Source organism: Caretta caretta, chromosome 3 (genome assembly GCF_965140235.1).
Source record: "Caretta caretta isolate rCarCar2 chromosome 3, rCarCar1.hap1, whole genome shotgun sequence".
In the NCBI taxonomy this organism is placed as follows: domain Eukaryota; kingdom Metazoa; phylum Chordata; order Testudines; family Cheloniidae; genus Caretta; species Caretta caretta.
The window spans coordinates 40,514,364-40,539,843 of record NC_134208.1 but is presented as its reverse complement, the minus strand read 5'-3'; the positions used below and the strand labels follow the sequence as shown (position 1 = coordinate 40,539,843).

Below are 25,480 nucleotides of genomic sequence, written 5' to 3'. Positions count from 1 at the left end.
AGCTCTCAGCTGTTTTTCTCTCATAGCTGCTCCAGCTGTTGACACTCACTGGCACTTCCTGATTTGAATGTTTAACCACACAGTTTTAATATTCTTCTAATATAGTTTTTTGCTTGTTTGAATTAAATGGAGTAAACAATATATGTTATCACCTGCATGCACTAGCAAGTGTGCACGTGATTCTGTGCAAATTGTTATGCTTGCCCATCTAAAGGTTAAATTTTGAATATTTCACCATAAAAGATGTCTTTTGCCAGATGTTTTTCTTTACTGATTTTACAGGAGGGAGAATGTTATGAGGGAATGAATACATTTTCTGCTCCCTCTTGGCTCTTCAGCTACTTAGGAGATTGTTTGGAGACTGTCAGGAGACTGGGTCTTAAGCAGTCAGGCCTAACTGTCAGAGCAGGAGTAAGGCCTACTGGTTAGAGTAGGAGTCAGCCTAGTGGTCAGAGTCTGAATGCCAGAGCCCATGATCAAGGCAGAGTCAGCCAGGAATTGGAGCTGAAGGTCAGAACTGGGTTATCTGGAGTCAGGGAAGACAGGAGCAGGGCTGGTTTCAAGCAGGAGCAAGGCTGGGATAAGACTGGAACAAGGCCAGGTGCAAGGCAGGGTCTAGGCAAGAGCAAGGCTGGGTGCAGGGCTTGGAGTGAGGCCAACATAAGAAGGCTTGGAATCTGCAAGTATATGTGTTAAGCAGCCCCTGGTCCTCCGCAGCTGCTGGGTTCAAGAGCAAGCCACCTTACTGCCTTAGCCAATGAAGTGGTTTTGCTGTGGCCCAGGTGCACTCATGGGCTGCCCAATGACCAGGCAGGTGCAGCTGCAGGTCCTCATTACTGACAAACCTCTACTGAAAGAACTAACCATCATCTGTGCAAACTATCACAGGGTTTCATATCATACATAGTGCACCAACATGGGCTATACAATAACCACCAGTAACAATATCTATCATGACACACATTATAATGCAGAAACATCTGCCATTTCCTATCACAATGAAAAGGAGACAAATTACAGTACTACCTATGGTAGATGACTGCAGGCACTGGTGACTATTATTGTATTATTATACAATAGTATCCAAAAGGACTGTAAAACCAAGCCAGCCAAGGTTACAAGTAAAGCTATGCAAATTTAGCAAAGTCCTTTTAAACTTATAGGGTAACTATAGCTTGTTTGTTTTTTTAATCCTCACATTTTGATTAATAACAATATAATTCTACAGTTTTTAGTAATAGGAGATGAAATGGGAAGTGAAGGGAAATTTATGTAAAAGGAATAAGCTAGAAAAAAAATATAATCAGAAAAATGTCCCCACGCTCTGAGGGCCCCTTGTATGTATTCTTTGGATGAAGGAGGACTTCTCAGATCCTCTAGAAAATGGGTATAATTAGAGGAAAGCTCCCATGCTTCTTTGGTGACAGAGAGACTTGCAAGTTCCCTTCAGAAGTTGAGCTTGTGTTTCCCTTTCCCTGCATACTTGGGTTCTCCCCATCTTATTCTTTGCCTTAAGAATGTATCTTCCGGCTCTTCAAAACATACATAAAAACACTGGCAAAAGAAAGAAGTCACAGACTAGAACCCAGGTGCTAGAAAAGCAGTAGAGGATCAGGAGAGTAATGGTTCCTTCTCGCCTTCACTTGTTTCTTTTGCTTCTTATTGATGAAATAGGAGCTGTTAGCACATTCTCACTCTGCACCTGTGTTTGCAGACACAGTATCTTGAAAGTACTTCCAAGTCACCTCTTCACATCTGGCATGCAATCAGATAATATTGAAACAGGAAATGCAGATCTCACTTGAACATTTCCTGTTGTCTTACATAGGTCAGAAGATCATTTCTGGTTTGCTTATAATGGGACCCGGATCTTGGCAGTGGGAAGAAAATGCCAGCACAGACTTCTGCACCTATGCAGAATCAATGAGCCCTAAGTCTCCTTTGGCATTACCTATTCTGATTCCTTGAGACCTATGAAAACTCTTTTCTCCTTGCCATTAATTGGTAGCTATTCCACAATATGGTAAGGACTAATATTTTACCATGTATATACACAAGAATTTTACCTTATTGACTTGAAATTGACAAGGAATTTCCATTGTTTGATTTTCTGTTCTCAGTTACATGCTTCCTTTGACTCTGCCCACATACTGCACTGTGTTGGCATGCCATGCATTTTGGCCCTGGACTTCAACGCTTTATCCACACAACTCCCACTCAAAAGAATGACCTCATAAAGTAAACTTCTTCTAATGTGATATAGGTACTGCCTGAATACTTATTTAGCAAATAAACTGAACCAGTCAATAAACAAATCTCTGGCTTATTGAAATCAATCATTCTTTTTAACCTGCTGTTTTCATTTAGCTTAATAGTTACCCTCTAACTATATTATAACTATTAGCAGTTGTGTGCAGTTTGTGTTACTTATTGTATATATTTTTTTGCTCTTTTTTGAGGTGCTTACTTGTATACATTAGGAATTCTCTCTTAATTATGTCAGAAATATAGAGCAAGGTAGTGTTTTCTTTTCTTCTTTTCCTTCTTCTCATCTTCCTCCTCCCCGGAGATGCTATGTTTTGGATAGACTTTCCTAGCTACATAATTAAGTAGCCTCCATCACTGCCTGAAAGAAGACAACAACAACACTCCCTCCCTCCCATTCTGCCTGTAGGATTAATCTTGAGTAAACTAGTAGATTTTTTCCCCTTTTGCATCTGGGTCTAATTGTGTATATGCTAAGATTATTGTGGGAAAGCTGAGTCAGAGATATGGGTTTTATTTTTAATGCAGAAAGGGGTGAAGCTAGTGCACATTCTGGTCTCTTGTGAGAGTGAGTGCTGTAATCCAGAGATGGCTGTCTCCCATACACAAAAAACTCCCCCTATACATCCACAGACTTATGGGTTTGGGGAAACATAACTTTTGTGGGGAAGGTCATGGTCACAGATGGGGAAGTATAACTAGTACCAGTCACATGGAGGGATTTGACTGTCATGTGAGAAACCTTGGACTGGACTCTGCATTCAACAGGGCGCCTGTACAAAGACTTGGCAGTGGGGTGATGTGTTCAAAGCACACCTGTGTTACTTAGCAAATGGGCATCTGGGGTTTGTACCAGTTTGAGGTTTTCCAGGGTGATAGATTTCATTCCTAGATGTAATAAAATTACAATATTTAGGCCTAGAGGTCATGAATATATGCACAACCACCACCTTGGTTAAGTCTGTCTGTGTGGATTGAATTCTGAAGCTATAGATCTGAAGACATGAACTGCTGCTGCTTGAGAAAATGGATCTGGTCCCTTAGCTTGAAGGCAATAGCAGACTAATAAACCTCTATATCTTCACACTACAGGAGGTCAAAAAGCCACTCTGGGTTCACGTGGGGACCGCAGTAGTCTTCTGACCAGTCACAGATGGAACTTCAAATGTTCACAGCGATGACTATTTTGACATCCAGCAGCACGGAGGAGTCCAAAGGGACCTTGATGATGCAAATGCACTTTACAATCAGCATATTACAAATAGAGGCTAGAGAGCCTAGGTGCCACACTAATAGAAGTAATAAACTTTCCCCCCTTCCTACCAGCATCACTTTCATCATGCCAGATTTTGGGCTTTGCCAGCTGCACTTTATCCAGGTGCTGTTCTTATGTAGACATTGGGAAAACTCAGGATGACGTTATTCACATAGGAAATTTAGAGCCTGGTCTAGTCTGCATACTGCTGGTAATTCAGCCCATGTTGTCTCAGCAGCTAACCAATGATTTCATGCAGATGGTGAAGAAGAGAATGTCGAACCAAGCTAGTACTCTGGCAACATTGTCAATACAGTAACCAGGTGCCTTCATACAGCTTTTTGAAAAAAGACATGCTTTAACTCATATGAAACCCACTGATCAGGAGAGTTAAAATCCTATTATACCATCTTTACCACATACCTCAATTTTCTGCTCCCTTTTTTTATTTTAAAAAGATCATTGTATTCCCACTTCTTAGGTTGCATTTCCTTTAAAAAGTGAATTGGTCCTTAGGAGAGTACTGCTTCCTCTGCAAGTGTAGTGCTGAGAAGATACAGAATCATAGGATGGGGGGGCATGCCTGGGCTCTGGGGGGAGAGGGAGCCTTTGTCTCGGCTGAGGGAGCCATGGCTGGGCTCTGGGAGGAAGGGGCTTTTTGGGGGAGGGGAGAGAGTATCTGGGCAAGGGGGGCCCTGCAGCTGGGCTCTTGGGGGAGGGGGTAGGTATCTGGGCAAGGGGGCCCCCAGGGCTGGTCAGGAGGGTAGGGAGTTCAGGTGTATTGGCTGGGGAGGAGAAGGGTTGTGGGTGAATGACCCTCCTGCTGGGCTCTGGAGGGGAGGGGGCAGAGAAACAGGAACTTGGTTGTCAGAGGAGTTTTTTGAGTTTCAGATCATTGAAGATCTCCTGATTAAGTCAGAGTGGTCTCTTGCCACACTTTGTGTCTTTTCCATGCTACTAAATAGGCAACTTAGCCTACTATAAAGAGGTTGAGGGGGTAGCATATATTTGAAAATAAGGATGTTTATTTTGTAAAAGTGTGCATTTATAATAAAGATGGCTGTGTTGTAGCATAGTACATCTGGAAACAGAAGTAGTGAGGATCCCTGATCGACCAAAATAAACAGCTTTTATAGGAAGTTTAACATGGACTAAAATCTTTACCTGAGTTCCCCCCCCCCCCAAGATTGAAGGTTGCTAGAATAAGGAGTTTTTATACAGGAAGCACAGTCAGTCCCTAGGTGGATGCTTCAGTAATCCCTTTTGGCTAATCAAGAAACACTCAGCTTCAGAGCCTGCTGTCCCCAGCCCTCCTCCACTAAAAGAAGGGTTGATGCGATGCACAGCTTGGGGAACCAGGTGCAACAACTGTGGGGAATGAGGAGGACATGTCTCTCTTAATGGCTAGCCTCTTTGTATCAGGGGGTAGTTCTGTTAGTCTGTATCCACAAAAAACAACAAGGAGTCCGGTGGCACCTTGAAGGCTAACAGATTTATTTGTGTCTCCCTGTGTTTCCCCAATAGTGGAAAAGCAATATAAAACAATTCAAAGAGAGCAGGAGTGGAAAGGAGAAAAAATAATGGATCTTTAGGTTTCAAAAGGATCTTGCATTAGATTCTCAAAGTGCCAAAATTCACTGATGTCACAATTTAAGGAATTTTGGTATAGGTCTCTTCAGACAAAAAAAAAATAGCATTTTTCCAAAAATTGTTTCTTGTACAGCAATGTGTTTTTTTTAAATGCAGTTGAGATGGACTCCATGTAAATTATGAAATGCATATTTATCAAACTCAAAAGAAAATAAATCCATATAGAGGCTGAATTCTGCCCTTCTGAGCCTTCAGAAGGGCATATGTGGCTTCAATTAAAGCCAGTACACCACAGACCACCATGCAGGAATCCATGCATCTCAAAGTTTTTCATAACCGTACATCTTGACAAAGCAATTGTTTTACTGAGCACCACCCCTCCCATTCACTACTGCCTACTCCCCCTCCCCTTCATGGCTACACAATCCTTTTCCTGTCCCAGTGATGATCCCATACATACCTAGGCCAAATACAGCAATTACTTTCATGACAATAATATGGAGGATATATTTCATGTATTTTTAGCTTCTATTAATGAAATTTGACAGGAGGAAATAAAGAGCAGAGCAAAGCAATCTAGAGACCATGGTTTGGGAACTTCTGGATTAGATAGAAGATTAAGAAAGTACTTATCCTTGCTTTGTTTTCACCCCTCTAATTCCCATTTCCATGGAAACAGGGCTGGAAAGTACCAGCAGGCAGTCTACAGCTGAGCAGCTGAATGAGAACACTTGTAGAACTCAGCAGGCAGACAGCAGGAGAAGTCTACAAGATCTGGTTTCAAAACCCAGCTATAGATTTTAAGCAAAGGGAAGTATTATGACTAAAGCAAAAAAGCACTTGTCAATAGGTCTGGGTTCTGTCCTTAGCCCTGTCACAGATTTCTGTCTGAAACTGGCAGGGAATTTAACTTCCTCCATTTCCTCATATGTAAAATTGAGGCAGAAAAGTATTATTCACATGACTGGAGTACTGTCATGGATGGTTATAAACTGTTCAGAAAGGACAGGCAGGACAGAAAAGGTGGGGGAGTAGCACTGTATGTAAGGGAGCAGTATGACTCCTCAGAGCTCCGGTATGAAACTGCAGAAAAACCTGAGTGTCTCTGGATTAAGTTTAGAAGTGTGAGCAACAAGAGTGATGTAGTGGTGGGAGTCTACTATAGACCACCGGACCAGGGGGATGAGGCTTTCTTCCGGCAACTTGCAGAAGCTACTAGATCGCACGCCCTGGTTCTTATGGGCGACTTCAATCACCCTGATACCTGCTGGGAGAGCAATACAGCGGTGCACAGACAATCCAGGAAGTTTTTGGGAAAATGTAGGGGACAATTTCCTGGTGCAAGTGCTGGAGGAGCCAACTAGGGGGAGAGCTTTTCTTGACCTGCTGCTCACAAACCGGGAAGAATTAGTAGGGGAAGCAAAAGTGGATGGGAATCTGGGAGGCAGTGACCATGAGTTGGTCGAGTTCAGGATCCTGACACAGGGAAGAAAGGTAAGCAGCAGAATATGGACCCTGAACTTCAGGAAAGCAGACTTCGACTCCCTCAGGGAACTGATGGGCAGGATCCCCTGGGAGAACAATATGAGGGGGAAAGGAGTCCAGGAGAGCTGGCTGTATTTCAAAGAATCCCTATTGAGGTTACAGGGACAAACCATCCTGATGTGTAGAAAGAATAGTAAATATGGCAGGCAACCAGCTTGGCTTAACAGTGAAATCCTTGCGGATCTTAAACATAAAAAAGAAGCTTACAAGAAGTGGAAGATTGGACAAATGAGCAGGGAAGAGTATAAAAATGTTGCTCGGGCATGTAGGAATGAAATCAGGAGGGCCAAATCGCACCTGGAGCTGCAGCTAGCAAGAGATGTCAAGAGTAACAAGAAGGGTTTCTTCAGGTATGCTGGCCACAAGAAGAAAGCCAAGGAACGTGTGGGCCCCTTACTGAATGAGGGAGGCAACCTAGTGACAGAGGATGTGGAAAAAGCTAATGTACTCAATGCTTTTTTTCCCTCTGTCTTCATGAACAAGGTCAGCTCCCAGACTGCTGCGCTGGGCAACACAGCATGAGGAGTAGGGGGCCAGCCATCTGTGGCGAAAGAAGTGGTTAGGGACTATTTAGAAAAGCTGGACGTGCACAAGTCCATGGGGCCGGATTGTTGCATCCAAGAGTGCTAAAGGAGTTGGCCAATGGCTCTGCAGTCACAGCTGTCATTATCTTTGAAAACTCATGGCGATTGGGGGAAGTCCCGGATGACTTGAAAAAGGCTAATGTAGTGCCCATCTTTAAAAAAGGGAAGAAGGAGGATCCTGGGAACGACAGGTCAATCAGCCTCACCTCAGTCCCCGGAAAAATCATGGAGCAGGTCCTCAAGGAATCAATCCTGAAGCACTTACACTAGAGGAAAGTGATCAGGAACAGTCAGCATGGATTCACCAAGGGAAGGTCATGCCTGACTAATCTAATCGCCTTCTATGGAGGGAAAGCAGTGGATGTATTGTTTCTATGATTCCCTCTTAAAGAGGGCACTGGGCAAAATCCACTATGATTAGCCATGCATTTAAATATACAAGTAAAAGCCTATTTTGTTATTGGTATAGTGTTTTGGTTCCTAAACTCTGTAGTGTTATGCTCTCTGAGAAGTCGTACTGGCTGCTACACAAGTCAAGTACACCTGGTCACAGAAGCCAAAACCAGACTGTCCGGGTAAAACCCGATAGGTGGCAACCCTATCAAGTCCATGGATTTGGAACATTTACCAGCCATTCAGATCACTCATTTAAAAATAAATAATAATAAATTAATAATAAACCACTGGTTAATAATGGCAAAACCTGCACACTTTCCCGAATCCTGATCCAAAACTCTAACAAAAGCAGCTAAACCAAATGATAAATGAATGTAGATCTACTTTTCAGAGGCAAGTGCACAAGTTTAATTTCTTTAGTTAAGTCAAGTATAAACAAAATTACATCTGAATATAGGAATTATTTTAAAAATCTACCTTAGATTTTCTCCTAGCAAGTATTTGCTGTTCAAATAAATTGGGGGGGGCAGGGGGAAGGAAGTGAAATAGCATTTTCTTAGCTAACTACTTTGGCTAAAGAAGTAGATGGTCACCACTGTGGTGTCCCTAATACTACATCTGTGCCAGTTTATCAGGTAGAAATCATCAGTTTTGTAAAACAAAGAACATCCAAACAGAGTATGACTGATGTGATTTTAGCCCATGTAATGGCCACATGAAAGTGAAAGTGGACATAAACACAGAATAATGAGAGTTTTACTGTTCTGTGAAAATACAATAATGAATAGCAAAAGCTGGAAATTGAATTGATGAAGAATGACACCACATAAATCCATATTTCGCTAGAGTTTCTGTATAACTTTTTTAACCAAACTCTTTATCAAACTCAAATTAGCCACATAAAGTTCAATACACTGTTTCAAACCTATGTTTTACTTCAAAATCAGGTATAAACTTCCCCGCAAGGTTTTAAAAGGGCAGGAGGACATCACTAGTTTTAAACCAGGTGGAGAGGAGAGCAAGGCTCACCATAGCATGGTGTCAACCCGTTTAAGGTTTAGCAGATATTAATATTTCTTAAGGAGGCTGTAATGGAAACAACGTATCACTACAAAAGGTTTTCTTCCCCAATCCCTGCTCCCGCTCTCCTGCTGGTATTAGGTCATCTTTAGTGATCACTCTCCTTACAGTGTGTATGATAACACCCATTGTTTCATGTTATCTGTGTATATAAATCTCCCCACTGTATTTTCCACTGAATGCATCTGATGAAGTGAGCTGTAGCTCACGAAAGCTCATGCTCAAATAAATTTGTTAGTCTCTGTCATAAATATAAAGGGAAGGGTAAACCCCTTTGAAATCCCTCCTGGCCAGGGGAAAGCTCCTCTCACCTGTAAAGGGTTAAGAAGCTAAAGGTAACCTCGCTGGCACCTGACCAAAATGACCAATGAGGAGACAAGATACTTTCAAAAGCTGGGAGGAGGGAGAGAAACAAAGGGTCTGTGTGTCGGTCTATATGCTGGTTTCTGCCGGGGATAGACCAGGAATGGAGTCTTAGAACTTTTAATAAGTAATCTAGCTAGGTATGTGTTAGATTATGATTTCTTTAAATGGCTGAGAAAAGAATTGTGCTGAATAGAATAACTATTTCTGTCTGTGTATCTTTTTTGTAACTTAAGGTTTTGCCTAGAGGGGTTCTCTATGTTTTTGAATCTAATTACCCTGTAAGATATCTACCATCCTGATTTTATAGGGGGGATTTCTTTATTTCTATTTACTTCTATTTTTTATTAAAAGTCTTCTTGTAAGAAAACTGAATGCTTTTTCATTGGTCTCAGATCCAAGGGTTTGGGTCTGTGGTCACCTATGCAAATTGGTGAGGCTTTTTATCCAACATTTCCTAGGAAAGGGGGGGTGCAAGTGTTGGGAGGATTGTTCATTGTTCTTAAGATCCAAGGGTCTGGGTCTGTAGTCACCTAGGCAAATTGGTGAGGCTTTTTACCAAACCTTGTCCAGGAAGTGGGGTGCAAGGTTTTGGGAAGTATTTTGGGGGGAAAGACGCGTCCAAACAGCTCTTCCCCAGTAACCAGTATTAGTTTGGTGGTGGTAGCGGCCAGTCCAAGGACAACGGGTGGAATATTTTGTACCTTGGGGAAGTTTTGACCTAAGCTGGTAAAGATAAGCTTAGGAGGTTTTTCATGCAGGTCCCCACATCTGTACCCTAGAGTTCAGAGTGGGGGAGGAACCTTGACAGTCTCTAAGGTGCCACATGTACTCCTTTTTTTTTTGCGAATACAGACTAACACGGCTGTTACTCTGGAATGACTGTTTCCATTACAGGTTTCAATCTTAGCAAATGTGGAACTACATAAGAGGGACTCAGATGAACAGTGTATTCCACTCAGGTGGAATGAGAAAGGGTAGTACAGAGCATCGAGGACTGTATGATTTGGTTTAATCTGTTCTAGATCTATGTCAGCAATTCACAGTTTGACAGATCAAACCGGCACAAAATACACACAGAGGTCAGTTACCCTACCACCATTGTTGCATTTCATAAATGTACCCTTGTTGATGAGACAAAAGTAATAGATTGATCATGTTGCACTGCTTTGGGGAGAGCAAATAGTAAGAGGTCATCTACTCCAACCCCCTGCTCAAAGCAGGACCAATCCCAACTAAATCATCCCAGCCAGGGCTTTCTTGAGCCAGGCCTTAAAAACTTCTAAGGATGGAGGTTCCACCACCTCCCTAGGTAACCCATTCCAGGGCTTCACCACCCTCCTAGGGAAATAGTTTTTCCTAATATCCAACCTGGACCTCCCCCACTGTAACTTGAGACCATTACTCCTTGTTCTGTCACCTGCCACCACTGAGAACAGCCTACCTCCATCCTCTTTGGAATCCCGCTTCAGGTGGTTGAAGGCTGCTATCAAATTCCCCCCTCACTCTTCTCTTCTGCGGACTAAATAACCCCTGTTCCCTCAGCCTCTCCTCGTAAGTCATGTGCCCCAGCCTCCTAATAATTTCCATCGCCCTCTGCTGGACTCTCTCCAATTTGTCCACATCCTTTCTGCAGTGGGGGCCCAAAACTGGATGCAATACTCCAGATGTGGCCTCATCAGTGCTGAATACAGGGGAATAATCACTTCCCTCAATCTGCTGGCAATGCTCCTAATACAGCCCAATATGCTGTTGTAGCCTTCTTGGCAAGAAGGCTACACTGTTGACTCATATCCAGCTTCCCATTCACTGTAATCCACAGGTCCTTTTTGGCAGAACTGCTGCTTATCCAGCCAGTCCCTAGTGTGTAGGGGTGCATGGGATTCTTCTGTCCTAAATGCAGTACTCTGCACTTGTCCTTGTTGAACCTCATCAGATTTCTTTTAGCCCAAGCCTCTAGTTTGTCTTCTCTTTCTAGTACCTGCATTTAAAAAAAAAAAAACAACTTTTTTTCCCTTTAACATTTGTGTGTTTCATTTCATGCCTTCCCTACCCCACACACTTTGTCCCTCCATCCCTCCCTTTGTTTTTTATATAGAAATGGACCCCGCTATTATTTATTAGGATCATCATAGTGCCAAGGAGCAACAGTCACAGACTCCAACATGCAAAGTGCTGTACAAACAGAACAAAACAACACTCTGCCGCAAAGGCCTGACCATCCTAAATCCAAGCACCCTCAAAATTTTGGAGGAGTTTAAAATCTGGACCCAAACCTGCATCTAAAGTTTGCCAGTAAGGTATTTCTCAGGGCTCCATTGTCACCAAGCCCTTCATAGCAAAGGCGCCAACTCTGTGGATGCTCCAAGGCTGAAACACCCATGGGGGGGTGGGAGGGAGATAGTGGGTGTTCAGTACCCAGGAATCAGAGCTTAAAGTGTGGAATTGATGAGTTCTGTGCTGCTGCTAATATCTTCTGCCCTTGGGGCAGAAGGTTTGTTTATAATCAGAGACAGGATGATTAAGATAACAAAAGGCTTGTCATTAAATTAATGGTTGTTGGATGATCCTGAAAGCATTGCCAGGCACTCCAGTTAAAAGATAGGAAACAAAGGGTAGGAACAAATGGTCCATTTTCAGAATGGAAAGAGGTATATAATGGTGTCCCACTAGCGGCTTGTACTGGTCTGGAATCAGTGCTGTTCAACATATTCATCAATGATCTGCAAAAGGAGTAAACAGTGAGGTGGCAAAGTCTGCAGATGGTACAAAATTATTCAAGATAGTTAAGTCCAAAACAGACTGCAAAGAGTTACAAAGGGATCTCACAAAACTGGGTGACTTGGCAACAAAATGGCAGATGAAATTCAGTGTTAAATGCAAAGTAATGCACATGGCAAAATATACTTCCAACAATACATACAAAATGATGGTGCCTAAATTAGCTGTTACCCATCAAGAAAGAACTTGGAGTCATTTGCAGTATTCTGGAAGCACTATGTTTTCCCGAGTACTGCAAATTTGTAAGAATCCTTCTCACTGTGCTTGTATCATCCTGAACTGCGGAATGCTCATTCTCCTGCTTCAGAAGACTTAAAAATTATCTCCAGTCATCAATGGGACAGATGCAACTGAATAATGTAGCTGTCCTTAACATGCATCAAAATAATACCAGGGAACCTAGATGTAAATAAGATTGCTGAAACTTTCATCCAAAAAGGTACAGTGAGCCATAAATGTCTTTAAACTGGGAGGTTAGTGAACACAGCTTGTAGGTGATTGCAATGATCTTAATATTCTGTAATTCATGATTATGTAATTATGTAGTTCATAATTGAATCATTAAAATAGTAAAGATAGCAATGATAAACACATTCAATAAGTAGAATATGAAAGAAGTTTATAAATATGCTGAAAATAGCCTCCCCCCAAAACTGGTAGAGTGCCCCCCCAACACACACACGCCTCTGAAGAGGCACCCACTGGCAAAAAAAACAAAAGTCAGCTCCTATGCTTCATAGTCACATCCCTACCTCAGCACAGTCTGCCAGGACCAGGAGTCCAGTAGCAGAGAGAGAACACAGGTTCTCCACTGATAGCAAGGGTGTGGGAAGTGGACAGGGTGGAACAAGGAAAACCTTAACTCCACTCTCTGCCAAGGGCCAGCCAACAGAGTTGAGCCAGTGAGAGTGGGAAGACTTCTCCTTGCTGGTGTATCTGACTGGAAACCTTTATTCAGAGCTTAGCAAAGGCTCAATTTCTCCTTCTATGAGCCCTGCAGTCTATACCCCACAGCTCTGGCTAGAGTCGAATCAAGGCAATATATAGGTCTTCCCCTGAGTTTTCGTTAGCCCCTTATTCACTGGAGTCCAGCTGCTGCACATGCAGCCTCTTTGCTTACTATTTGATTGCCTCCTGAAAGCAAATGCAAGAAAAATTATGCTTGCCGCCATATTTTGTTTTCCAAATATACTATGCATTGTTATGGGAGCTAGGAACACAAATTTACTTTCGGCACTGCTGGCAGCTCTGAATGGTGTAAAAAATTACCAGCTGGGCATATTGTGACATACCAGCCACACACATGCATGCAGTTTGTACAGCAGTGTCACAAGGCAATTACAGAAGACTGGAGTTATATACAAATTTCATGTGAATGACACTGTACAATGAATGAGATGCACCAAATATAAACAAAAAGAATGGAGGAGTACTTGTGGCACCTTAGAGACTAGCGAATTTATTTGAGCATAAGCTTTCATGGGCTAAAACCCACTTCATCGGATGCATGCAGTGGAAAAATACAGTAGGAAGAGGAGCGTGTGTGCGCGCGCACGTACACACACAGAACATGAAAAAAATGGGTGTTGCCATACCCACTTTAACAAGAGTGATCCATGAGGTGAGCTATCAGCGGGGGGGAGGAGGAGGGGAACCACACACACACCCTCTTGTAGTGACAATCAGGATAGCCCATTTCCATCAGTTGACAAGTTTTGAGTAACAGTAGTGGGGAAAAAATAAGCATGGGGAAATAGTTTTCCTTAGTGTAATGACCAATCCACTCCCAGTCTTTATTCAAGCCTAATTTAATGATGTCCAGTTTGCAAATTAATTCCAATTCAGCAGTTTCTCGTTGGAGTCTGTTTTTGAAGTTTTTTTGTTGTAGTATTACAAATTTTAGGTCTGTAATCGAGTGACCAGGGAAATTGACGTGTTCTCCGGCTGGTTTTTGAATGTTATAATTCTTGATGTCTGATTTGTGTCCATTTATTCTTTTATGTAGAGACTGTCCGGTTTGGCCAATGTACATGGCAGAGGGGCATTGCTGGCACATGATGACGTATATCACATTAGTAGATGTGCAGGTGAACAAGCCTCTGATAGTGTGGCTGATGCGATTAGGTCCTATGATGGCGTCCCCTGAATAGATACGTGGACACAGTTGGCAACGGGCTTTGTTGCAAGGATAGGTTACTGGGTTAGTATTTCTGTTGTGTGGTTGCTGGTGAGTGTTTGTTTCAGGTTGGGGGGCTGTCAGTAAGCAGGGACTGGCCTGTCTCCCAAGATCTGTGAGAGTGATGGGTCGTCCTTCAGGATCGGTTGTAGATCCTTGATGATGCACTGGAGACGTTTTAGTTGGGGGCTGAAGGTGACGGCTAGTGGCGTTCTGTTACTTTTTGTTGGGCTTGTCCTGCAGTAGGTGACGTCTGGGTACTCTTCCAGCTCTGTCAATCTTTCTTCACTTCAGCAGCACTCCTTGTTCTGTCGTCTGCTACCACTGAAAACAGTCTAGATCCATCCTCTTTAGAACCCCCTTTCAGGTAGTTGAAAGCAGCTGTCAAATCCCCCCTCATTCTTCTCTTCCGCAGACTAAACAATCCCAGTTCCCTCAGCCTCTCCTCATAAGTATGTGTTCCAGTCCCCTAATCATTTTTGTTGCCCTCCTCTGGACGCTTTCCAATTTTTCCACATCCTACCTTGTAGTGTGGGGCCCAAAACTGGACACAGTACTCCAGATGAGGCCTCACCAATGTCGAATAGAGGGGAACGATCACATCCCTCGATCTGCTGGCAATGCCCCTACTTATACATCCCAAAATGACATTGGCCTTCTTGGCAACTAGGGCACACTGTTGACTCATATCCAGCTTCTTGTCCACTGTCACCCCTAGGTCCTTTTCTGCAGAACTGCTGCCGAGCCATTCGGTCCCTAGTCTGTAGCGGTGCTTGGGATTCTTCTGTCCTTGTTGAACCTCATAAGATTTCTTTTGGCCCAATCCTCCAATTTTTCTAGGTCCCTCTTTATCCTATCCCTACCCTCCAGCATATCTACCTCTCCTCCCAGTTTAGTGTCATCGGCAAAGTTGCTGAGGGTTCAGTCCACACGATCCTCCAGATCATTAAGGAAGATATTGAACAAAACTGGCCTGAGGACCGACCTTTGGGGCACTCTGCTTGATACTGGCTGCCAACTGGACCTGGAGCCGTTGATCACTACCTTTGAGCCTGACAATCTAGCTAACTTTCTATCCACCTTATAGTCCATTCATCCAGCCCATACATCTTTAGCAAAGCTTTTGACACGGTCTCCCACAGTATTCTTGCCAGCAAGTTAAAGTCAAGGAACAACACGTCCACCACTTTTCCCTCATCCACAGAGCCAGTTATCTCGTCATAGAAGGCAATTAGATTAGTCAAGCATGACTTGCCCTTGGTGAATCCATGATGACTCTTCCTGATCACTTTCCTCTCCTCGAAGTGCTTCAAAATTGATACCTTGAGGACCTGCTCCATGATTTTCCAGGGACCGAAGTGAGGCTGACTGTAGTTCCCAGGATCCTCCTCCTTCCCTTTCTTAAAGATGGGCACTACATTAGCCTTTTTCCAGTCATCCGGGACTTCCCCCGATCACCATGAGTTTTCAAAGATAATGGCCAATGGCTCTGCAATCACAGCCGCCAACTCCTTTAGCACTCTCGGATGCAGTGCATCCGGCCCCATGGACTTGTGCTTGTCCAGCTTTTCTAAATAGTCCTGAACCACTTCTTTCTCCACAGAGGGCTGGTCCCTACTCCCCATGCTGTGCTGCCCAGTGCAGTAGTCTGGGAGCTGACCTTGTTCGTGAAGACAGAGGCAAAAAAAGCATTGAGTACATTCGCTTTTTCCACATCCTCTGTCACTAGGTTGCCTCCCTCATTCAGTAAGGGGCCCACACGTTCCTTGACTTTCTTCTTGTTACCAACATACCTGAAGAAACCCTTCTTGTTACTCTTAACATCTCTTGCTAGCTGAAACTCCAGGTGTTATTTGGCCTTCCTGATTTCACTCCTGCATGCCTGAGCAATATTTTTATTCTCTTCCCTGGCCATTTGTCCAATCTTCCACTTCTTGTAAGCTTCTTTTTTAAGTTTAAGATCCGCAAGGATTTCACTGTTAAGCCAAGCTGGTCGCCTGCCATATTTATCATTTCTTTCTACACATCGGGATGGTTTGTCCCTGTAACCTCAATAAGGATTCTTTGAAATACAGCCAGCTCTCCTGGATTCCTTTCCCCCTCATGTTATTCTCCCAGGGGATCCTGCCCATCAGTTCCCTGAGGGAGTCGAAGTCTGCTTTCCTGAAGTCCAGGGTCTGTATTCTGTTGCTCGCTCTTCCCTGTGTCAGGATCCTGACCTCAACCATCTCATGGTCACTGCCTCCCAGGTTCCCACCCACTTTTGCTTTCCCTACTAATTCTTCCTGGTTTGTGAGCAGCAGGTCAAGAAGGGCTCTACCCCTAGTTGGTTCCTCCAGCACTTGCACCAAGAAATTGTGCCCTACACTTTCTAAAAAGTTCCTGGATTGTCTGTGCACCACTGTATTGCTCTCCCAGCAGATATCAGGGTGATTGAAGTCTCCCATGAGAACCAGGGCCTGCGATCTAGTAACTTCCATGAGTTGCCGGAAGAAAGCCTCGTCCACCTCATCCGCCTGATCCGGTGGTCTATAGCAGACTCCCACCATGACATCACCCTTGTAGGTGTTTGTCTCTGTCTGAGGGGTTGGAGCAAATGTGGTTGTATCTTAGTGCTTGGCTGTAGACAGTGGATCTTGTGGTCTGGATGAAAGCTGGGAGGCATGTAGGTAAGTATAGTGGTCAGTAGATTTCCGGTATAGGACATCCCATGTAGATTGGTCCAGGCTGAAGTTGATGGTGGGATGGAAATTGTTGAAATCATGGTGGAATTCCTCAAGGGCTTCTTTTCCATGGGTCCAGATGATGAAGAAGTCATCAATGTACCACAAGTAGAGTAGGGGCATTAGGGAACGAGAGCTGAGGAAGCGTTGTTCTAAGTCAGCCATAAAAATGTTGGCATACCGTGGGGCCATGTGGGTACCCAATAGCAGTGCCGCTGACTTGAAGGTATACATTGTCCCCAAATGTGAAACAGTTATGGGTGAGGACAAAGTCACAAAGTTCAGCCACCAGGGTTGCCGTGACATTATCGGGGATACTGTTCCTGATGGCTTGTAGTCCATCTTTGTGTGGAATGTTGGTGTAGAGGGCTTCTGCGTCCATAGTGGCCAGGATGGTGTTTTCTGGAAGATCACCCATGGATTGTAGTTTCCTCAGGAAGTCAGTGGTGTCTCGAAGATAGCTGGGAGTGCTGGTAGCGTAGGGCCTGAGGAGGGAGTCTACATAGCCAGACAATCCTGCTATCAGGATGCCAATGCCTGAGATGATGGGGCGTCCAGGATTTCCAGGTTTATGGATCTTGGGTAGCAGACAGAATACCCCTGGTTGGGGTTCTAGGGGTGTGTCTGGGTGGATTTGTTCTTGTGCTTTTTCAGGGAATTTCTTGATCAGATGGTATAGTTTCTTTTGGTAACCCTCAGTGGGATCAGAGGGTAATGGCTTGTAGAATGTGGTGTTGGAGAGCTGCCGAGCAGCCTCTTGTTCATATTCTGACCTATTCATGGGGACGACAGCACCTCTGACATAATCAAAAAGGCTGACAAAGGAGTTGTTTCTGAGGCTGTGGATGGCAGTGTGTTCTGCATGGCTGAGGTTATGGAGCAAGTGATGCTGCTTTTCCACAATTTCAGCCTGTGCACGTCAGCGGAAGCACTATGTAGAAGTCCAGTCTGTTGTTTTGACCTTCAGGAGGAGTCCACGCAGAATCCTCCTTTTTGTAGAGAGTGAGAGCATGTGTGATGTGACAGGGTCAGGCTAGATGGCTACAGAAGAGTAATAGAAGGCATATATTAGTCCCAGATTAAGTCTATCCCTTTTCCCTGGGTAAGGTGACGGGGCAGTTCCAGAACAAGCAGGAACTTGCTGGAACCAGTTAAGCCAGGCAGGCTAATTAGGACACCTGGAGCCAATTAAGAAGCTGCTAGAATCAATTAGGACAGGCTGGCTAATCAGGGCACCTGGGTTTAAAAAAGGACCTCACTTCTGTTAGGGAGAGGCATGTAAGGAGCTGGGAGTGAGAGGACGTGCTGCTGGAGGACTAAGGAGTACAAGGGTTATCAGACACCAGGAGGAAGGTCCTGTGGGGAGGATAAAGAAGGTGTTGGGAAGAGGCCATGGGGAAGTAGCCTAGGGAGTTGTAGCTGTCATGCAGCTGTTACAGGAGGCACTCTAGACAGCTGCATTCCACAGGGCCCTGGGCTGGAACCCAGAGTAGAGGGTGGGACCAGGTTCCCCACAAACCTCTCAACTCGTGATCAGACACAAGAGTTGACCTGGACTGTGGGTTCCACCAGAGGGGAGGTCTTTGGGCTGTTCCCTGACCTACGTGGTGGATCAGCAGAGACTGCAGGTGTTGTTGTTCTCTTTTTCCCCACGCGGGCCAGCGATGAGGTTATCTGAGTGAATGGCAGATTTGAGCCATGGAAGTGGCCAAACTGAGGGCTGTTGTGAATCTCGGAGGCGAGCAAATCCGCCAATGAGTGTGGGACCCACCAAGGTAGAGGAGGAACTTTGTCACAATATCTATCTTCCTACTGTATTTTCCACTGCATGCATCTAATGAAGTGGATTTTAGCCCACGAAAACTTATGCTCAAATAAATTTGTTAGTCTAAGGTGTCACAAGTACTCTTTCTTTTTGCTAACACAGACTAACACGGCTACCACTCTGAAACCCGTCACCAAATATAAACAGGTGTCTCTCGCCTAAAACACAGACCAAGATTTTTCAAAACTAGGTGCATTAAGGCACCTAAATAAGGGGCTTGACTTTGAAAGGTCAATGAGTGGTGGGTGTTCAGCATTTTTGAAAGTTGGGCCATTTATCCAAGTGGATGAATTCAAAAGCCTAATTTTAGGCATCAACTTTTGAAAATTTTGGCCTTAATATCTGCAGGACACAATTATGTACCAATGAAATCAGTGTGAATGTCACCATTGACTTCAATAGGATCGGGATCAAGCCCTATGAGTAAGCAGAGTAATACAGAATACACTAATGAACAAACACCAAATGGAATGTTGTCATTATAGCCATTATCTTGACAGAATTTTTCAAGATAGTTTGAAAACAGGAAGAAAGGAATGAACAAACTTTGGCTTTTACACTCAGTCTGTGCTCACGTTATTAATGATGTCCAAATTTGATAGGCAAGACAATTGTTTTATTATTTTAGGTCTTGCAGTTTAAGAAATATATAAATGAAATTTCAACTTATCTTTAATTACAATAATATACCCATGAGTCACATGATGTATGGGTCAAGTTCTACATGCAAATAGGCTGAGGGAAAGAAATCAGATTTTAATTTATTTTTTTGAGAAAATGGAAGTGCTTTGTGCATTGATATATGTTCAACTGATCACACAAATGAGTTGTTGTGTATTTTCTCGAACTCTATGAAATTAATGCACAACTACTTCCAAGTATTTTAAAATGTTCACACAATTTGTCACACAACCAAATTTCACCATATTTATGAGGATTAATATGTTTTATAAATCTTCTTGTTTTACGAAGACTCCAGGTTTCAAGCAAGGGCTTCTGATGAAATAAATGTATTTCAAATTGATATTTTGTTTTTCAGGGTAGATACAAATATCTCTTCTCACTCACCTTGAGATTTTCCTTCCATATAATTCTTCAAAAGTCAAACTTACCACATCATAATCTATACACAAAAGAGTAAGAACTTACCTAAACTAGTAATTTCACATCATCTTCCACTCTATTCTTTTATGCATTGAGAAACACACTTTAAATAAATACAGTACAAGTATTTATAACTCAAATGTCAGTATGAAAAGTTAAGAACCACAGGGACCCAGCCACAAATGGACTCCAGTGTTAAACCTCTTTGTATTATTAATAATAATTATTTTTCTGGCTAGCAAAGTAGTTCGGGAGTTAACATATTCAACTTTATAAAGCAAGATCTGTTAGCAATTTCCTACAAAGATAATAGCCAAAAATAGAACGTAACTTGTAAACCTATTTCACCTGAAAACGGATCACTTAAACAGAGGAATCAACTTACTGTTTGAAATAAATATCTCATTTTTCACTTTTCAGTCCAATTCTAGAAACAAGAAATCTTCTCAATCTTATACAATTGTGCTTTCATGTTTCTCTGCATCTCACAAGAAAGGCACATTAACAGATCAAAAAATTAAAAAAGAAGAAGAGGTTTACCTGTATTCCTGTCTGGTAAAATACAGCAATGCTTCTGCAAAATGCCAGGCAGAACCTATTGCAACATAAAAAAAAGAGTTACTACTATTTGAGGGAAAGGTGACGTTTATTATTCAACATAAAGTAAATAGTTCTTATAATGCTCTGCGAATCCAGCGGTTCAGTGGAAGTTCAGCTGTATAAAAGCTGAAGTCAATAGGAGTTTTAAACGCCTGATGGCCACAATGAGGATAGTAGTCTCCTGTCAGCAACAACTTCCTTGCAAAACTATACTCCCCCACCTCCCCATGAGTTTAATATTGGGTTTATCATCAAGTATTGACAGACAAGAACATTAAGTGCCTGAGCTGGTATGTCTCCATAAAAATTTTGCATAGCTTGTCTTCAAGGTCATCTAACAAACTGCAGCAAAGATGATATGAGAAATATACTCAACTAAAAAACAACACTCAGATCAATAGATAGAGTATAATCTTCTCTCAATGGGCAATCATTCCCCCTTCAGCTCCTATTACTCTGACACCTCTGAAGAGGTAATATGATGAATGGATAAAGCAAAGGACTGGGCACCAGAAGATGTGTGGATTCTAATCACCCCTTAGATACTGATTCACTATGTGACCTTGAATTAGGGTTGACAACAGTCCCTTATTACAAGGGACATTCCTTATTTTTTCATCTCTGTACAACAAGATTGGGAGCTGATGAGTGCTGCAAGCAGCAGCAAGAAATGCCCCTGGTGAATGTTGGTGAGTATTGCTTATTAGTACAGTAAAGCTCAGCGTTATGAGCACCTGAGTTACAAGCTGACTGGTCACCCACACACCTCATCTGGAACTGGAAGTATGCAATCAGGCAGCAGAAAGAAAAAAAGCAAATAATGTACAATACTGTGTTAAACGTAAACCACTAAAAAAAAAACAAAAACACAGATTTGACAAGGAAAGGCAACTGTTTCTGTGCTTGTTTCATTTAAATTAAGATTGTTCAGTTTTAAACTTTTGCAAGGACAGCCATAATATTTGTTCAGAGTTAAACATTTCAGTTACAACCAACCTCCATTCCCGAGGTGTTTGTAACTCGGAGGTTCTACTGTAGTAGTATTTATAATTAATAATGATGAGGAGGAGGATGATGATGATATCAGAAGGAGAGGTGAGGCAGGGGTGCTAAGAAAACAGTCCCTTATTTTTTGTTTTAAAAATACAACGTTGGCAACCCTACCTTTGGCAAACCACTGATGCCCACAGTAAGAAATGGCCTCTTATTTTAGAGGCCTTTTTTCTGGACATAGGACTTTAGATACCTAAGGCTTGATTTGCTGAGGTGCTAACTTTGGGCACCCATTGCAGGAAGGGAGGGACGTACTGGATGCAGCTTCCTGCAGCCCCCATTGGCCGGGCACAGCGAACCGCAGCCAGTGGGAGCTGTGATCGGCCGAACCTGCAGACACGGCAGGTAAACAAACCGGCCCAGCCCACCAGGGGCTTTCCCTGAACAAGCGGCGTCCCAAGTTTAGGAAACACTGCCTTAGACCATCCCATACTTTGCTGCACTTTGGGCTACCCACATTTGCCAGCCTGATACAAGAACCAAAAAATCATGGTCAGAATTAGAGATCACTTTTGAAAATGTTGACTTATCCTTGTGCCTTGGTTTTCCCATACATACACTTAAGAACGTAAGAGCTGCCATACTGGGGCCGGCAATGGTCTATCTTGCCCAGTATCACGTCTCTGGCAGAGAGCATACCAAACAGGACCATTACAAAATGATTAACCCCCTTGTCTTCCACTCTTGGCTTCTGGTAGTCAGTGGTTTAGGGATGCAACGAGCTTGGGGTTGTGTTCCTTACCATCTTGGCTAGCAGTCATTGACAAACCTATCCTCCAGGAACTTCACTTCTTTTTTTAAGCCAGTTATACGTGAGGCTATCACAACATCCTGTGGCAATGAGTTCCACAGGTCAGTGTTTTATGTGAAAAGGTACTTCCCTTGTTTGTATTAAACCTGCTGCCTAGTAATTTCATCGGTTGATCCCTTGTTTTTGTATTGTGTGGATAAAAACTTCTATAAAATCATGAATAGAGAACTCTACCATAACCCCCCTTAGTCATCTCTTTTCTAAGATGAACAGCCCTAATCTTTCTAGTCTTTCCTCATATGAAAGCCATTGTCTACCCTTGATCAACTTTGTTGCCCTTCTCTGAATCTTTTCCAGTTCCACTATATCATTTCTGAGATGGGGCAAACAGAACTGGACATAACATTCAAGGTGTGGCATACTATGGATTTATATATAGGGGCATTACAATACTTTGTTAGCCTTATCCATAGTCTTGTAGAATCCTTTGAAGGATTCTAACAGACTGGTGAAACATGAATTTCCTTTACAAAAGTGTGTTGCCTCTTTCCCCAACAAATCATGTTTATCTATGAACCTGATCATTCTGTTCCCTAATATAGTTTCTACCAATTTGCTTGGTACTGAAGTTAGGCTTACTGGCCTGTAATTGACAGGGTTGCCTTTGGAGCGCTTTTTAAAAAAAATCAGTGTTACATTAGCTATCTTCCAGTCATCTGGTACAGCAAGTTATAAACTCAGTGGTGCTGTGTTCTGGAACTTCCCCTAATATAGAATCTTCTGAAGAGCTGTTATACACTGAAGTGGTTTCAGTAAAAAACTGCCTTTTCTTTAAAACTGAGAATCTGAAAGGTCACCAAGGGAAAGACATTTTTTTCTAATTGTTTGGATGTAGAGGGGATCTGCATAATCTAAAAGATGTAATATTGGGTCTCTCAATTTATCCCTGACATTGCTGAGATGAACCCCAAAAGCCATCTGATTCAACATCTCTGCCCTCTTTTGGCTAGCACAGAAAGCTTGTCACAAATCCCCAAGATGACAGGTTTCAGAGTAGCAGCCGTGTTAGTCTGTATCTGCAAAAAGAAAAGGAGTACTTGTGGCACCTTAGAGACTAAGAAGTTTATTTGAGCATAAGCTTTTGTGAGCTACAGCTCACTTCATCGGATGCATACAATCCCCAAGACGACACATAATAAAGATTTCATAATAAAGATTGTCTGTTTAGTGAGGAGTTCTGGCCTCCCTCTGAGCCAGAGGGGGAGGAATGACTGCCACCACACTACACTGTTTGCAAAGGACAGGACACTCTGGTACACTATTACCTCATATGGAGAGAGAAAATACCTTTACTTGTTTAAAGATGGACAAGATTTCTTATAAACTGAAGATACAGGAACATCAAATGTCACATGTCACGTGTGAGACTACTAGTTGCATCTCCTGTCTTATTGTAAAAAGAAAAGGAGTACTTGTGGCACCTTAGAGACTAACCAATTTATTTGAGCATGAGCTTTCGTGAGCTACAGCTCACTTCATCGGATGCATACCGTGGAAACTGCAGCAGACTTTATATATACACAGAGAATATGAAAGAATACCTCCTCCCACCCCACTGTCCTGCTGGTAATAGCTTATCTAAAGTGATCATCAGGTTGGGCCATTTCCAGCACAAATCCAGGTTTTCTCACATCCCCCCCACCCCCATACACACACAAACTCACTCTCCTGCTGGTAATAGCTCATCCAAACTGACCACTCTCCAAGTTTAAATCCAAGTTAAACCAGAACATCTGGGGGGGGGGGTAGGAAAAAACAAGAGGAAATAGGCTACCTTGCATAATGACTTAGCCACTCCCAGTCTCTATTTAAGCCTAAATTAATAGTATCCAATTTGCAAATGAATTCCAATTCAGCAGTTTCTCGCTGGAGTCTGGATTTGAAGTTTTTTTGTTTTAAGATAGCGACCTTCATGTCTGTGATTGCATGACCAGAGAGATTGAAGTGTTCTCTGACTGGTTTATGAATGTTATAATTCTTGACATCTGATTTGTGTCCATTTATATTCTTTTACGTAGAGACTGTCCAGTTTGACCAATGTACATGGCAGAGGGGCATTGCTGGCACATGATGGCATATATCACATTGGTGGATGTGCAGGTGAACGAGCCTCTGATAGTGTGGCTGATGTTATTAGGCCCTATCAGAAATCAGGAAATGGCCCGACTTGATTATCATGCACATTGTGTAAAGAGTTGTCACTTTGGATGGGCTAGCACCAGCAGGAGAGTGAATTTGTGTGGGGGGGTGGAGGGTGAGAAAACCTGGATTTGTGCTGGAAATGGCCCAACCTGATGATCACTTTAGATAAGCTATTACCAGCAGGACAGTGGGGTGGGAGGAGGTATTGTTTCATATTCTCTGTGTATATATAAAGTCTGCTGCAGTTTCCACGGTATGCATCCGATGAAGTGAGCTGTAGCTCACGAAAGCTCATGCTCAAATAAATTGGTTAGTCTCTAAGGTGCCACAAGTACTCCTTTTCTTTTTGCGAATACAGACTAACACGGCTGTTACTCTGAAACCTGTCTTATTGTAAAAGACATGAGCTGGCAAATACCAAGATCCCAAAATGCTCAGCAGGGACTTTGGCACTCTATGTCCCATTGGTGTAAGTGACAGAAGGGGCATGGCTAATGATTAGAGCCGAGAACTTGAGTGTTAGGAATTAGGCTCTTCTCACCTTTGCATGACCTGTGTAAATCACAAAACCTCTATTATAAAAATGGGGACAATAGGTAGCTCTTTCATGGGGTCAGCAGGCTTAATCCATCATTACAAAGCACTCTAATATCCTTAGAAAGAAAGGTGACTATAAAAGTGCTATCAACCTAAATGTAACTGTGGCTGAAAACTTATATCTGCCGTGGCTACTCCAAAGGGAAGCCAATTAGAAACTATTAAGGTATTGGACAGACTTCTTTATATCTATCCCTGCAATACCTAGGTGCTGATCACTTAAGACTGACTGAACTCCTTGCAAGTATCAGAAAAGCCTGATTAAGCTCTGACTGAAAAGAGAATACTGCCACTCTCAGAACATACCAGTCAGTCAATCTATAACTGTTGGGGGGTTTATTTTTGTTTTGGCAAAATAGCATCATGGGGGAGCTGGCATTACCACTGTGGTTAGTTTTGCATAATACTTTCTACTAGAAAAAGTTCTTGCAATTTGTTATTTATCGTTTGAGGAAACTTTTGGCCGTGTGCCAAAAGAATAGCTGAACAAAAACAACTCCAAGACCCAGGCCTGCACTGCCCCCAAAACAGCAGCAGCCCCACAATACTACACGGGGAATGCCTGGGAGCTACCATATAGCCCATTCCCC

General features: G+C 42.9%; 1 protein-coding gene across 4 annotated transcripts in view; it reads right to left on the bottom strand.

The window, feature by feature from the left end:
- The window catches only part of DLGAP2 (DLG associated protein 2), a 701,029-nt gene that overhangs the window by 537,610 nt on the left and 137,939 nt on the right, over positions 1 to 25,480 (bottom strand). For all 4 annotated transcript variants that reach the window (XM_048845341.2, XM_048845340.2, XM_048845342.2 and 1 more), the window contains one exon: positions 20,228 to 20,282. In XM_048845341.2, coding sequence (XP_048701298.1) covers positions 20,228 to 20,282 — 55 coding nt within the window. The remainder of the gene's footprint in view (positions 1 to 20,227; positions 20,283 to 25,480) is intronic.